At 40.1% G+C, this 13,875-nt stretch overlaps 1 protein-coding gene across 2 annotated transcripts in view; it reads right to left on the bottom strand.

Annotated features, from left to right (window-relative positions):
* The window catches only part of Plekhm3 (pleckstrin homology domain containing M3), a 166,737-nt gene that overhangs the window by 135,854 nt on the left and 17,008 nt on the right, over positions 1-13,875 (bottom strand). For both annotated transcript variants that reach the window (XM_042679250.1, XM_042679249.1), the window contains one exon: positions 12,497-13,433. In XM_042679250.1, the coding sequence (XP_042535184.1) occupies positions 12,497-13,127 (631 nt within the window). In that variant the 5' untranslated portion in view covers positions 13,128-13,433. The remainder of the gene's footprint in view (positions 1-12,496; positions 13,434-13,875) is intronic.

Here is a 13,875-nt window from a genome sequence, read left to right as displayed (position 1 = left end):
TCATCTAAAAACTGAACTAAGGTGCTGAACAAGTGTGAAAGTAAGCACGGAGTGTGCAAAGGCCGTATGAAACACTGAAGTCTGAGCAGAAACCAAAATGCTGGAATAATAGTGACTAGCCATGCCCTATGTATCTAAGGTCCTGTCACACTGCTAGGATTCCTTGCTTTCTAGGTAAAGTGTCAAAACATGAGAGAGAATGCTCCTTCTATCACATGACATAATGGTATAATTTTCTGATGATTCTTGTGTCATTCCTCAGGTTGGTAAAGCCAAAAAGAGCAGTGAGGGATAAAGTATGAAATGTGCTCCTGGAATGTCATGATTGACAGTTCATGGGCCTTCTGTCTAGTAACCATCTCTAGGCTTACCCTCACTAGCTAACTTGGCAGGTCTCAGATAGCAGCTTTCTCTCAGAGCCTGAATGTGCTCATGATCTTCCCTTAACTTACGATGCTCCTTCCTCCTGCTTCAGCCAAGTTCCCTGCAGAAAGGGAATCAAGACTCTCCTGCTCCTCCCCATCTCACTGTACACGTCACCTGGGTCAGGATTGTGTATCACCATGACCTTCTGCCTCTATCACAGGCTACACTACAATACTTCATTTAAAAGTCCAAGCAAGTAAGATAAAATTCAGAACATTTTGTAAAGATCTATCTTCCTACTGCATAGGTAAGCTCTCTTTTCATGTTTATATCACATGTAAGTACAATGCCTAGTACACAGCAGGAATTTAATAAGTACTTGTTAAATTAGAAATAAAATTTTAGCACAATGCCATGCACAGAGTAGATAAAATTCTTTCTCTTCCTCTTGGCTTCACAAGTCTATCTAGTCATGTCATCTTTAATCCATGATAAGCTACACTCAATACTAGTTTAGTACTTTAACAAAAGGGGACTATTGCTTCCTGATATTCTCATTCTCTTCCCTCCTTCTCCTCCCAACCCCACCTTTTGGTCATGGGGCTTGAACTCTGGGCCTGGGCACTGTAGACTAGTGTTCTACCACTTGAACCACAGTGCCACTTCCAGTTTTCTGGTGGTTTAATGGACATGAAAGTCACACAGACTTTCCTGCCTGGGCTGGCTTTGAACTGCAATCCTCAGATCTCAGCCTCCTGAGTAGCTAGGATTATAGGCATGAGCTACTGATGCCCGGCAATTTTTTTTCTTTCTTTCTTTCTTTTTTTTTTTTTTTGAGAGACAGAGTCTCACTAAGTAACCCTGGTTGGAACTCTCAGTACTCCTGTGTGCTTGGATTTCAGGCATGTGCATCACCATACCCAACTTCCTGAGACTTTTATCAGACATGAAAATGGCATCTTATATCAGCACAAATAGGGATCCTGGCTGGTAGAGACTTTAATTTCTGGGATGTTTCTCAATCTCTTTGCTGACACATATTGAAGCTGGTCATAAACTAATTGAATCATTCCCTTAAGAACACAGATCACGATCACAGAGGGTATGAGTAATATTCTCCATTTGAAAATAGCACACCAAAAGACAAAAGGAGAGAAATGAGGCAGAGAAAGGCCTATTTCACCTGCTTATACATTGCTGGCCCTGAATTCATTAGTATTTCTGTGGCAACTCAAAAGCCATTAATTTCTCGCAACCCACACTAATCCCTTTGTAAAAAGAGATAATGGATACCCCTTCTCAGATTATGTTTCTCTTCTGACAATGGAGAAAGGAAGGCAGTACTGTTAGAGACACCGCTCCCGCTTCGCCCCTCTCATTTTCACCAGCGCTGGTGAGAGTTCAGCCTCCTTCATAATGAGACGCACAGCCATAGGTCCCTCTGTCCCTGTTCCCTCCTGTGATCTAGCTGCTGAGCTACAAATCTGAGTAAAATTAAAACCACCTCTCTTGATTTTATTATTTCCTTACTTACTTCCCTAAGAGCTTGTTCTAGCCGTTACCACAAATTAGAAGTTCAACTTTAATCAATCCCCAAACCAGTAGCAAAGCTTACCTCTCTAGTCTCTAGCAATTGTGACTTTCTATTCTGGTTTACTTTTCTTATTATTTTTTGCTACTAACATGTCTTTAGAAGCTCTTTAAATCTTAACTTTTATTAAACTGCCACAATTCAAAGTGTTGTTTTCCCAGGCCATAGCAATTAACCCCAGGGATGCTCTTTCAAAGCACTCAGATTCACCAATGCTGTCCAAAAAAGAAGAAAAAAATGATAATAATATCATCTCAATGTTAACTAATGTAAGTAATTCAGACAGGAACACTGGTAAGGTTTTCACCGCCTCCCCAGCCAAAAAGGGAAAAAAAGGGAAGTATGACCAAAATAAATCATTATTCTTATTAATTTCATCCTAAAACCAGGAGAGAGAAGTTCCTCGCTTACAAAAAAAAACAACAAAAACCAGCCTCAAAGTCTCCACTTACCCACTGGCTTCCAATCTGGCTAGTATGAGGATGTGATTCATTCATCCAGGATCCCCTATTCTTCCCTGTCCACCTCATCCTTACACTCCCCCATGCAGTGTGAAGCCAGTAATTGCTACTGACCAAGAGGAAAAAGGGCATTTTCCCTGACTGGCACCTGACTCATTTCTGTATTGCCAATCCACCAGAGTTCCTCTTTTTTGTTGCCTCTAATCCATTCTCAGGGTGATCTCCATCAAAGTCTAGTGTTCCTCCCTCTTCACCATTTCATACACTGTTACCAGGCTAAGCTTTCTGGGTCTCTGGTAGCCTTTCCATGGCCTTCTTCAGGCCAAAACTCTTTACAGGCTCCAGGAAGCTACACAGTAAAGTCCACATTGTTGCTTTTTTGTGTGTGTGTGTGTCGGTCGTGGGGCTTGAACTTTGGGCCTGGGCGGCTGTCCCTCACTCAGCTCTTCAGCTCAAGGCGAGTGCTCTACCACTTGAGGTACAGAGCCACTTCCGGTTTTCTGGTAATTTATTGGAGATAGGAGTCTCACGGTCTCTCCTGCCCAGGCTGGCTTTGAACCGCGATCCTCAGATCTCAGCCTCCTGAGTAGCTAGGATTACAGGGGTGAGCGCCCAGCGCCCAGCTTGTTTTTTAAAAAAAATATTGTATAACTTCACTTTTTTTTGGGGGGGGGGGGTCCGGTCGTGGGGCCTGAACTCTGGGCCTGGGCTCTGTCCCTCAGCTCTTCAGCTCAAGGCTAGCGCTCTACCACTTGAGCCACAGCGCCACTTCCAGCTTTTTTCTTTTTGCTTATGTGGTGCTGAGGAATCGAACCCAGGGCCTCAGGCATGCAAGGCAAACACTCTACCACTGAGCCACCTTCCCAGCCCAAGTCCACATTGTTTTAAAAGTACAAAGGTAATAGAAACTCTTAACGTGCTTAATTATGATTTAGTTGTGGTAATGACTCCAAAAGGAGATTTTTTACACAGAAATAAAATGATTTGTTCAAGATTAAATGGGAAACCACAATGTCTTTTTGGTAGCATCAAGACAACCCTTTAAATTGGCTTTTCTTCACTTAAAGCCAATGCCAGTTACAAGTACTCAACTGCTTATCTCCTAACTTCTAGAGTCCAACGCTACAGTGCTATTTGGTTCAGCCTCACCTCCTGACCCAAATGTCACCAACACTACACTGGAGCCTAAAACACAGGAAAATGTAGTTAAGACTTCCTCAGTGACACAAAGCTCCCTAAGAATTGCCCAGCTCCTTGTCAACAAACTCCTCTGAAAATTACATTCATTAAGTTACAATCTTGAGAATTTTAGACACTAATCACTGACTCCAATTCTAGGGGGCTCTTGGACTTCATTGCTTACACTTGGCCCCATTTTAAGCTCCAGACCCTTGGCATTGTCTGAAGCAGACAGAGGGAAACTTTTATCAACAGATACTGACTACCTTGAACTCTGTGTTAGGAAAGCACTAAGACCACATCTGTGCTCAATAGAAAACAGCACTGTGGGGCTGGGAAGGTGGCTCAGTGGTAGAGCACTTGCCTTGCATGCATGAGGCCCTGGGTTCGATTCCTCAGCACCACATAAGCAAAAACAAAAAAGCCAGAAGTGGCGCTGTGGCTCAAGTGGTAGAGCACTGGCCTTGAGCTGAAGAGCTGAGGGACAGCGCTCAGGCTCAGAGTTCAGGCCCCATGACCGGACCGAAAAAAGAAAAGAAAACAGCACTGTGTTGTTGGTAAGGTAGACATGCATATTACATATGCCCACTAGTTTTAGGATGTATTAAAACAGCTCCTTACTATTTTGACTCCAGATATCAATTTTCTCTTCCACAGTAGTAACATCCTAAGTCTTTTAAGACTTTTCATGGTGAAATATGTATCAGCTCCAACTTGTATTCCTCCATTCATTCCACAGGCATTTTTCTCACTCCATCTTAAGGAGTGCCCCCAATTATGAAACCTTCCACCTCATCCCTTACTGTACCTTCCTAGGTTTACTAAACTCTTTCCTTTTCAAGATTTCGTAGTCAATAATTAAAACTTGCTTCCTCTTCCCTGATTTAATGACAATTCTGGATCACTACCATCACCTATATTCTTTATTTAAACCAACCTTTTTAAACAAGATACATAGTGCTAATCCAGGCAAATACAGATTCATATTGCTCACTTTCTACCCTATCTTTAATCCTGATAGTCCATCCTTTGTTTATTTTAAAAGATCCTGGATACATTAAAGAATTTTACCATACCATCTTCACTTCCCTCAATTCCCTAATTCTCCCACTTCTTTCTCTGAACACTACAGAAATCTTCTCTATTTTTACTATACTTTGCTATATTTCGATATTACACCAACTAATTCCCTATAGAAGAACCATACAAATGGTAGTTCAGGTCACACAGTTGCTGGGGCCAATCAGCCTAGGTTCAAATCTCAAATCTTCACAAGCTCTAGGATCCTGGGCATATTGCCTAACCTGACTCTCTACTTCCTTCTCTTTAAATAATGGATCAAAAATGTGAGCTGTGTGTGTGTGTGTATGTGTGTGTGTGTGTGCGCACGCGCACACAATGGAATTTACCCATCCATCAGAAAGAATGACACTGTATCATTTGTAAAAAAAAAAAATGGAAAGACTTGAAAAAATTATAGTAAGTGAAGTAAGTCAGATGCAGAGAGAGACAAAGGATCCATATTTTCCCTTACAGAAGCTAGATTTAGCTTACAAACTCATGCATGGGTGGTATGCAAGTATATACAAATGTAGATTCAAGGGAGATCTCAAATAGTATAATTCCTTAGAAAGGTAAAATCAAAGTTCAGAGTCAAGGGGGAAAGGACTGACCAATGAAGAGGGGGAAAATGCAGATAAAAATCCAATGTATATACTACAAAATAAGACAAGTGAGGGAAGGGCTCAGTGGGTGAGGGATTGGTAAGAATGTTGGTGACATTGATCAAGATATAGTGTATTCATAAGCTGCTTTGTTAAATGGTAAATCCTGTGTACAACTACTTAAAGATAATAACAAAAATAAATTAAACTAATAAAAAATAAAGAGGGGTTAAGTAGTAGCACCTACCTCATTGTACTAATGTGTGAAAGAATATATCTTAAGAATGGCTTTTAGATGTGGTATATATACATATAATGGAATTCTATGCCTCCATCAGAAAGAATGACATTGACCCATTTGTTAGTAAATGGAAAGACTTGGAAAAAATTATATTAAGTGAAGTAAGCCAGGCCCAAAGAAACATAGGTCCCATGGTTTACCTTATTTACAATAACTAGTACATGTTTAGGACAAGCAGCCTATATACATATGACCATATAAGATATTAAGCAAAATGAACCCCAAGATAGGACACAAATATCTTTTTTCTTTCTTGCTATTGTTTCTAATGTATTTATAATATACCATATGATTTTTTTTTTGTTGCTTTGTAAGTTCCTCCCCCACGATATAACTCTTGTTTTCACTGTATTTGATATCAGTGCCCTGCATCTTGTATATACACTTCTCTAATTTGGGGAGGGGAAGGGAAAAAATAAAATGGTTAAATAAGGATACAGGTTGTCCTACAGTAACAATGAGATGTACAAAACACTATGCTGAAAACAAACTTTACAACTTCGGCCTGGAAGGGGGGGAGGGGGGTAGTTGAGGAGGTAGGAGGGAAGGGGTAGTAGGGGGAAAATAAAGGAGGCAGCAACAATGCTCACTAGGAAATGTACTCATTACCTTGCTCATGTAACTGTAACCCCTCTGTAGAGCATTTTTATAATAAAAAACGTACATAAAAATGGCTTTTAGAGGCCGGCACTGGTGGCTCATGCCTGTAATCCTAGCTACTCAAGAGGCCAAGAACTGAGGCTCACAGGTCAGGTCAAAGTCAGATTGGGCAGGAAAATTCATGAGACTCATCTCCAATTAGCCCTCAGAAAACTGGAAGTGGAGCCATGGCTCAAAGTGGTAAAGTGCTAGCTCTGAGCAAAAAGCTTAAGGACAGTGCTCAGACCCTGACTTCAAGTCTCATGACCTGGAACAAAAAAAAAGAAAGAATGGCCTTAGAATGATGTCTCCCGGAGCTCCAGTCGCGCAATCGGTTAGCGTGCAGTACTTATAAGAAAGATGTCTCCCTCCATGTAAGTGTTCCATAGATGTAGCCTATGTTTAATTATTTGTTAGGTACATGAAAAAAATAAGAGGGCCTGTCTGTGCCACTCCAAATTTAACAGATTTGGAAAGAGGTTTCAGGAAACAAAATTATTTGATCAAGGTCATGATACAAAATGGGTAGAATCAAGAGTTGAGATTAGTAAATCTCAGGACTTTCAGTCAAGTTCAATCTGTTTTATTTGTGGTGTAGGGAATAAATCCTAAATATCCTTGATTGAGTTTGAAATGCAAGTTACATGGCATCTCTGGAACTGGGCTTAGCTGGAATCAGAGTACCATCACATACTAGCTGAATGGAGGGGGTTAGCTCTATGTCTCAGTTTCCTCGTTTGTAGGGTCAGGACAATATCACCTGTCATGTTAAACTTACTGTGACTATTAAATAAGACAATGAATGAAAACTTTTTTTTTGTTAGTCAGTCATAGAACTTGAACTCAGGGTCTGGGTGCTGTTCCTCAGCTCTTTTGATCAAGGCTAGCACTCTACCACTTTGAGCCACAGCTCCACTTCCTGTAGTTAATTGGAAATAAGAGTTTCATGGGACTTTCCTTGCCCAGGTTGGCCCACAATTCTCAGATCTCAGCCTCCTGAGTAGCTAGGGATTATAGGCATGAGCCACCAGTGCCTAGCAAATGAAAACTTCTTAATGCAGGGCTGGATAAAAGGTTAAATTTCATTAAATGAGCTGGGTACCAGTTGCTCAACACCTATAACCCTAGCTACTTCAGGAGACTGAGATCTGAGGATCAAAGTTCAAACCTAGTCAAGGCAGACAAATCTGTGAAACTCTTATCTCCAATTAAGCAGTAAAAAAAAGTTGGAGATGGAGATATGACTCAAGTGGTAGAATATCGCCTTGAGCTAGAGAGTGTGAGGCCCTGAGATCAAGCACAAAATTCAGAATTCAACCTTCTATATGCTCACACATGGTACAGTACAGCTTCTACAATATGGTTTACAACTTCAAAGGGCTTCCAGTCTACAGTGTGAGTTGGATATGAATTATAATGACAACAGATTAAATGTGTTTAGGACCTGGCAACAGTGGCTCACACTTGTAATCCTAGCTACACAAGAGACTGAGATCTGAGGATCACAGTTCAAAGCCAGCTCAGGCAGGAAAGTTTCTGATATTCTTATCTTTAATTAGCCACCAAAAAACTAGAAGTAGAGCTGTAGCTCAAGTGATAGAATGTTAAATTGAGAAAAAAGAAAAAAGGCTCAGGGACAGTAACCAGGCCCTGAGTTCAATCCCCAGGACTGGCACTCAAAAAAAAAAAAAAAATGTGTTTGGGAAACAAAGTAAAAGAAAATAGATATTGAGAAAAAAAAACTGGCAAAGTTTCAGAGAGACTTTACATTTGATCTGATTTTTTAAAGATTGAAGTGCATTTATGGAAACTGAAAGGGGATCGAAGCATGAGCAAAGCTCAGACCCTATAGAACACATGGCAAAATCAAAGTTGGCAAAAAGATTGGGATGGAAGAAAGTCTGGGCACTAAGGCTAGAAAGCTACATGAAGGCTTTATAAACTTTACAGTAGAATTTTAAGTGATGGGGAACCATGGTTCATTTATAAGAACAAAGCAATACAAAAAGTTTTGTGTTTTCAGAAGATAAATCCAGCAGTTTTCAAAATTCACAACCATAGTTTTACTAACCAAAAACAAAATAAAATACATTAAGAGAACAACTACACACACATACACACACGAAAAAAATCAGACACTTGATTTTCAATTTCCTTAGGGGGAATCAGAATGTGGGCAGCCAATGAAGCACATTCGCTTTCCAAATGGCTGCCATAGGTCCACATTTAATAATGCAAACAATTTTGGAAACTATATGAGCATATAAAATCAACTTGCTATGACCTATTCTAGCAATATCTTTGTACTTACTGATCTTACTGAAAGGTGAATCATCAATTCAGGAAGAGACGATGTCCTGGTGACCTCACTTATTCTAAGCCCATAGGAATATCCCCACCTCTGCTGGCTCCAGGGCTTTTGAGAAACACCATAATTGAAAAAGCAGTCCTTGTAGTGTAAGTCTCTGATTTGGTTGTGGTTGTGAAAGATTGGGAGGAGGGGGGAGGAGAGAGGGAAGGAACCAATACAGAGTAACATAAAACCCAGGATAATGAAACTATACTGCCATTTTTTTTAGCCTTAAAGAAAATCACAGCCTGAGACCTTCTCCTAAAGTAATTAGAACAAGAAAATGCATGCATAAGAATGGTATCAGGTCACCAGAGTAAAACTCAGGGAAATAAAAGCCCAGCTGACCACTGCCCTTGTTAAGCAGATGACAATGTGAACATAGTCAGGGAAGGAAAAGTGAGATTCTGGCAGTTCGTTGAATTTCACAGCTCTACTGCTGATATAAAATATTTCCTTTAAAAATTTTTACTTAAAAATTGCCACTGCAGTCCATCCAGAAGTAGAGTTACAAAGAACACAGAATCTTTCAGTGTTAAATAATTTCAATCATACCTATGTTTTGGTTATGATCTTTCATTATCAATTTGACTACACTAATTAGCTCCCACCCAACAGCATATATAATGCTCCTAAGAACTTGAGAACTTGAGGTGAGTACTATTATTATTCCACATTTTATGCCAAAAAAAAAACAAACCCAAAAAGAGTTGGTTATTCCAAGCCAGTTGAAGCAACAGATGCAAAGATACTGCCTAATGAAGACCTTTGGACTTGCTGCTGTGGGAGAACTTGTTGCTATGGGAAGAGATGGTACAGGATAGAAGAGGAAGTGTCAGGCAAAGAGAGGAGCCACTTGCAGTAAATCTTCATTAACAGAGAGTTCTGAAAAGGAGCTAGGACAAAAAGTGAGTATCAACTGGACAATATATGATTATACAGAAATAAAGCCAACAAATAAAAGAATGACAGGGCTAGACACAAATCCAAGTTGACCTCCTCAAAAGAAACTTTTAACTAAATTTTATTTCTTCTGAGGAAATAAAGTTGCCTTGCTAAAGACAAGTTAACTCCTGTTAACCCTTAGAACAGTGGGCAGGAAAGATGAGAAGATTAGAGATCATATGGGGGCACTGAATTTGAGATATCAGAGGAATACTCCAACAGAGACATTCACTAAAGAGTTCAATATGTGAATCTTCAGCTCTGACCTGGCTGCTAATCTGTCAGATCCTCATTCCCACTGTGGGTCCAGATACTACACTGCCTTCCCCTGCTTCTGGTATATTTCTCAGGAGAAACAATGAGACTAATTTTAAAGATGTGTGTATGTGTTGTGGGGGGGAGGAGGGTGTTTAACTGGGGCTTGAGGACCTGGCCTGGGCACTGTCCTTGAACATTTTTACTCAAGATCAGTACTCTACCATTTGAGCCACAACACTACTTCTGACTTTTGGTGGTTAATTAGAGGTAAGAGTCTCATGGACTTTCTTGCCCCAGCATTTAACTGCACTCCTCAGATCTTAGCCTGCTGAGTGAGGAGTGAGCCACCAAGCTTGGCTATTTTGAAGGTTTTAAAGCAAACTACTTGGAAATATGATTGGACTAACACACACCTGGACATTGACGTGCCTCTTTTCAAATGTTTATAATTATTAGTCATCAGAGTACATGATCAGTCAAAAATCTAGAATGCTTCTCCACTCTCCACCCAATAACAAATGGCAATTGTTAGCCCCTGCCTTTCACCAGGTAACAAAGCATGACTTACCTTGCCTGCTCACCAGAGCTTTCCAGAAAGAAAAGATGTTAGAAAATTAATCTTACTTTTACCAATTCCTGTTAGAATGTATACCTCATAGATGACCAACTTGAAAATGCCATTGTTACAGGTTAACTTTCAAAAGTGCCACTTACTGCTGATATTTCAATGCAAATTAATATTCAAACTGTTTAAAAATTGAGGGTTAAAGATTAATCATCACAGTTTGTCAAATACTCAAGAGAGAAGTTCAGGACTTAGAATACCTAAGGAAGGCTTAGTTCAATCTGAACAAGGTGAAAAAGTAAAGTCGGAAGTATGACATCCTCTTCACTTGGGTTGTGCTAAGGAATTAGAATGGTTATGGTGGGTTAGTGACAAAATTCTATGTGAATTCTAAGAAAGCAAAAAACCTACTAAAGTTATTTACTAATCAGTCCAATCGCTCAAAATCAAAGATATCACTAATCCAGGTACAGGATTCACAGCACTTTGTCTATCCTATAATATCTACTCAGTGACCACCTCCTTGCTTTAGCATACTCTCTTCCTTTTGCTCTAGATGTTCAAGGCCCATACTTGGAAGACTGGTGAGCATCTAGAGGATAAGTCAAGAAATGCCATTTTGATTTGTCTGGTAAGAAAAAGAATTCTGAATGGATGAATTTGCACTGTGTATAAACTATGGCACCTCACTGGTAAAAACACTGCATTTCCTTAATAAACCATATCCTTGCCTCAGCCATGCTTACAAACTAATTTATTAAAATCTTAAATATAAACCAGGCATTACTGGCTCATCACTGTAATCCTAGCTACTCAGGAGGCTGAGATCTGAGGAAAGCCAGCCCAGGCAGAAAAGGCCAAGAGACTCTTACCTCCAATTAGTCACCAGAAAACTGGAAGTGGAGCTGTGGCTCAAAATGGTAGAGCTCCAGCCTTGAGTGAAAAAGCTCAGGGACAGCACTCAGGCCTTGAGTTCAAGCCCCACGACTGACAAAAAAAAAAAAAAAAAGTTAAATATATCAACAGACGCCCAAACAATATAGAGAGATGGAAGTAATTCTAAAAACAGCATTAAAGTATAAAAATTTAAAAAATACTATTTAATTAAGGAGAAGCCATCTAAATTTAGAATTGAGCAGGGTAATAAAGAATCATCAATAATAAAAAAAATTGATAGCCTATATAAAATGTTGTTATATTGAAGGAAAATGCTAAGCAAATGAAAGATGGTTTGTCATGTGTCACAAAAGAGAAATCCATATGTGACTACATGAGTTTTACACATCCATGTGCATAAATATATATAAAAAATGCAAGGTAAGATGACATTCAGGTCCTATACCTGAGGTCATTAACCATCATCTCCACTCTTTTACAAACACTATTTGCCATGAGATTCTTTGCCACGCACAAAAATTGCTTATTTTCCTCCGCACGTCCATCTCCTCACTGCCCTTCCTCTACCATTTTTTTTGTAGTGTTAAAGATTGAACCCAGGACCCTGCACATAACAGGCAAGATCTCTATCTTTGAGCTACCCCCTCAGCCCCTTCTCCTCACCTGTTATACCATAATCCTGACTGTCTTCTTCACTGACCTTTTCTAAATTTTAGTATCTTTCAAGGACAGCTCTTGCAAGCTCTTCCTGACCAGCCCGGCCTACCACCACTCACTTGTATACATAGTAAAACAAAATCCATCACAAACATTTCAATTAACCAGTTTCAATTACTGAGTTAATTTCCTGAATCTTCATTAGTGTCTGATCCCCACAGTAGATGAGAAGTTATGGGGGACTGAGTGTGTTTTTAAATCCCTCAGCCAACCTTTACTATGATCCAGTAAACATCTACTGATATGAATAAGCAGTATCACACAATGTTCAGAGGAAAATACTACTATAAATACAAGAACATTCTAACATACATGATTAGAGAGAGAGAATTAACCAACTATCTTTTCTTTAAACATCTTTTAAGAAGATAATAAAATGGGTGAGTTGGAGCAAGGTAAATTATCAAAGTAAAATATTATAAAATACTGGAAAATACATTATTTACAAATATCATGCCGTTCTATCCAGATGGGGATACTGGAAAGTAACATTCTCCTGAGGTAGGTGTCAGACAAAAGAGAAATCAATAATTATCTGATAGAAATAACATACAAAAACATACCTGTATTTCCTTGAGCATCTTCTACCTTACTTGGGGAGGGCAACAGAAAAGATGGCCTGGTGAAATGAGAGCCCTGAAGAGATGAGTGCTGCTGCTGCTGCTGCTGCTGCTGCTGCTGCTGCTGTTGCAGAGGCATGGAGCTGAGGACAAGGCGCCAGTCCACATGGGTAACATCTGACCTGGATCTAGCATGTCCTGGCTTGAAAGTTGAGGTCTCATCCAATAAGTCATTCACAGAACGAGGTCTGTCCCTCCGGCGCTGACAGATATTGAAAAAATTAAAAGTTGATGCTTCTTTTTGTTCCATCCAGGAAAGATTATCTGGGGCTGTTCCTCTCTGGACCATAAACTGTTCTTTGGCAGGGAAGACATTCTGCGCTTTGGTTTCTAAGAGTCTGCTTTTGCAGTGGTCCCAAATCATGCTTCGATTGCCCAGGGAGGCAGCATTTCTCACAGCACCATTATCTGTTAGGTTATTGAATACCTCATGTCCCACCAGTTCAGGGACTTCCTGAATTCCACAGATCTCTGCCTGCTGCACAGCCTTTTCTAGCTTACTATCGAAAGTACTAAAAAAATCCTCAGTAACCTCCAAGGCTGGGCTGATATCATCGACTTCCAGAGCTTCCATGTCGCAGGTTCCAAGAGGAAGAAGCCACCTAAGCTGGTCCAGAAAAGGGCTTCATGAACTTTCACCCAACAAAAATGGGTGTTTCCACCATAGAGCTATGGAACTGCCTGGAAGGAAACGCCTGGAAGGAACCTTCACTCAGCTGTTTAGATCAGGCCAAGAGTGATGGTTGTTTTCCTGGTCACTGAAAATATTTGCTGGCGAACAGAGGTAAGGGGAGATCAGTGTTCCTCTGAGCTAGCTTATTCTTCAGTGAGATCCCCAGGTAGAGCTTGTCACAGCAATGCCATGCCAATCCTTGATTTCCTGAAAGAAAATAAACAGGACAATAATGACACACTTTCATCGTGTCGTACAGTACACACGTCTGCTCATGATTTACAGCTCTTCCATAGCTGCCACACACAGGGAGACGGTAATATCTATGCAGAAGTCCTATTGTCAAGGATACACGCCATTCCCCCTTTGTATTAGAACTTCCAAGGAGCAAGGGAAATAAGGGCAACAGCTTTTGCTCACACAGAGAAGTCTTTGAGAGCAGTTGTGAAAAGAATGCCCTAGCAAAATCTCTGATCTGTTCACTAGACTCCAACTCTCTCTTAAAATAATGACTGTTCATGTCACCTTCTAGTAAGGCTTAGTGTGGTCACATTATTAAAATAATAGCACACATTTTTGCCTTGAACTCTTGATCTCTTACTCTGCTTCTTTTTTCAAATAAACTTTTCATTTTAGAACAGTTTTAGAT

The sequence above is a fragment of the Dipodomys spectabilis genome, unplaced genomic scaffold (genome assembly GCF_019054845.1).
Source record: "Dipodomys spectabilis isolate Male_0828 unplaced genomic scaffold, ASM1905484v1 ptg000051l, whole genome shotgun sequence".
Taxonomy (NCBI): Eukaryota; Metazoa; Chordata; class Mammalia; order Rodentia; family Heteromyidae; genus Dipodomys; species Dipodomys spectabilis.
This window is presented reverse-complemented; position numbering and strand designations above follow the sequence as displayed.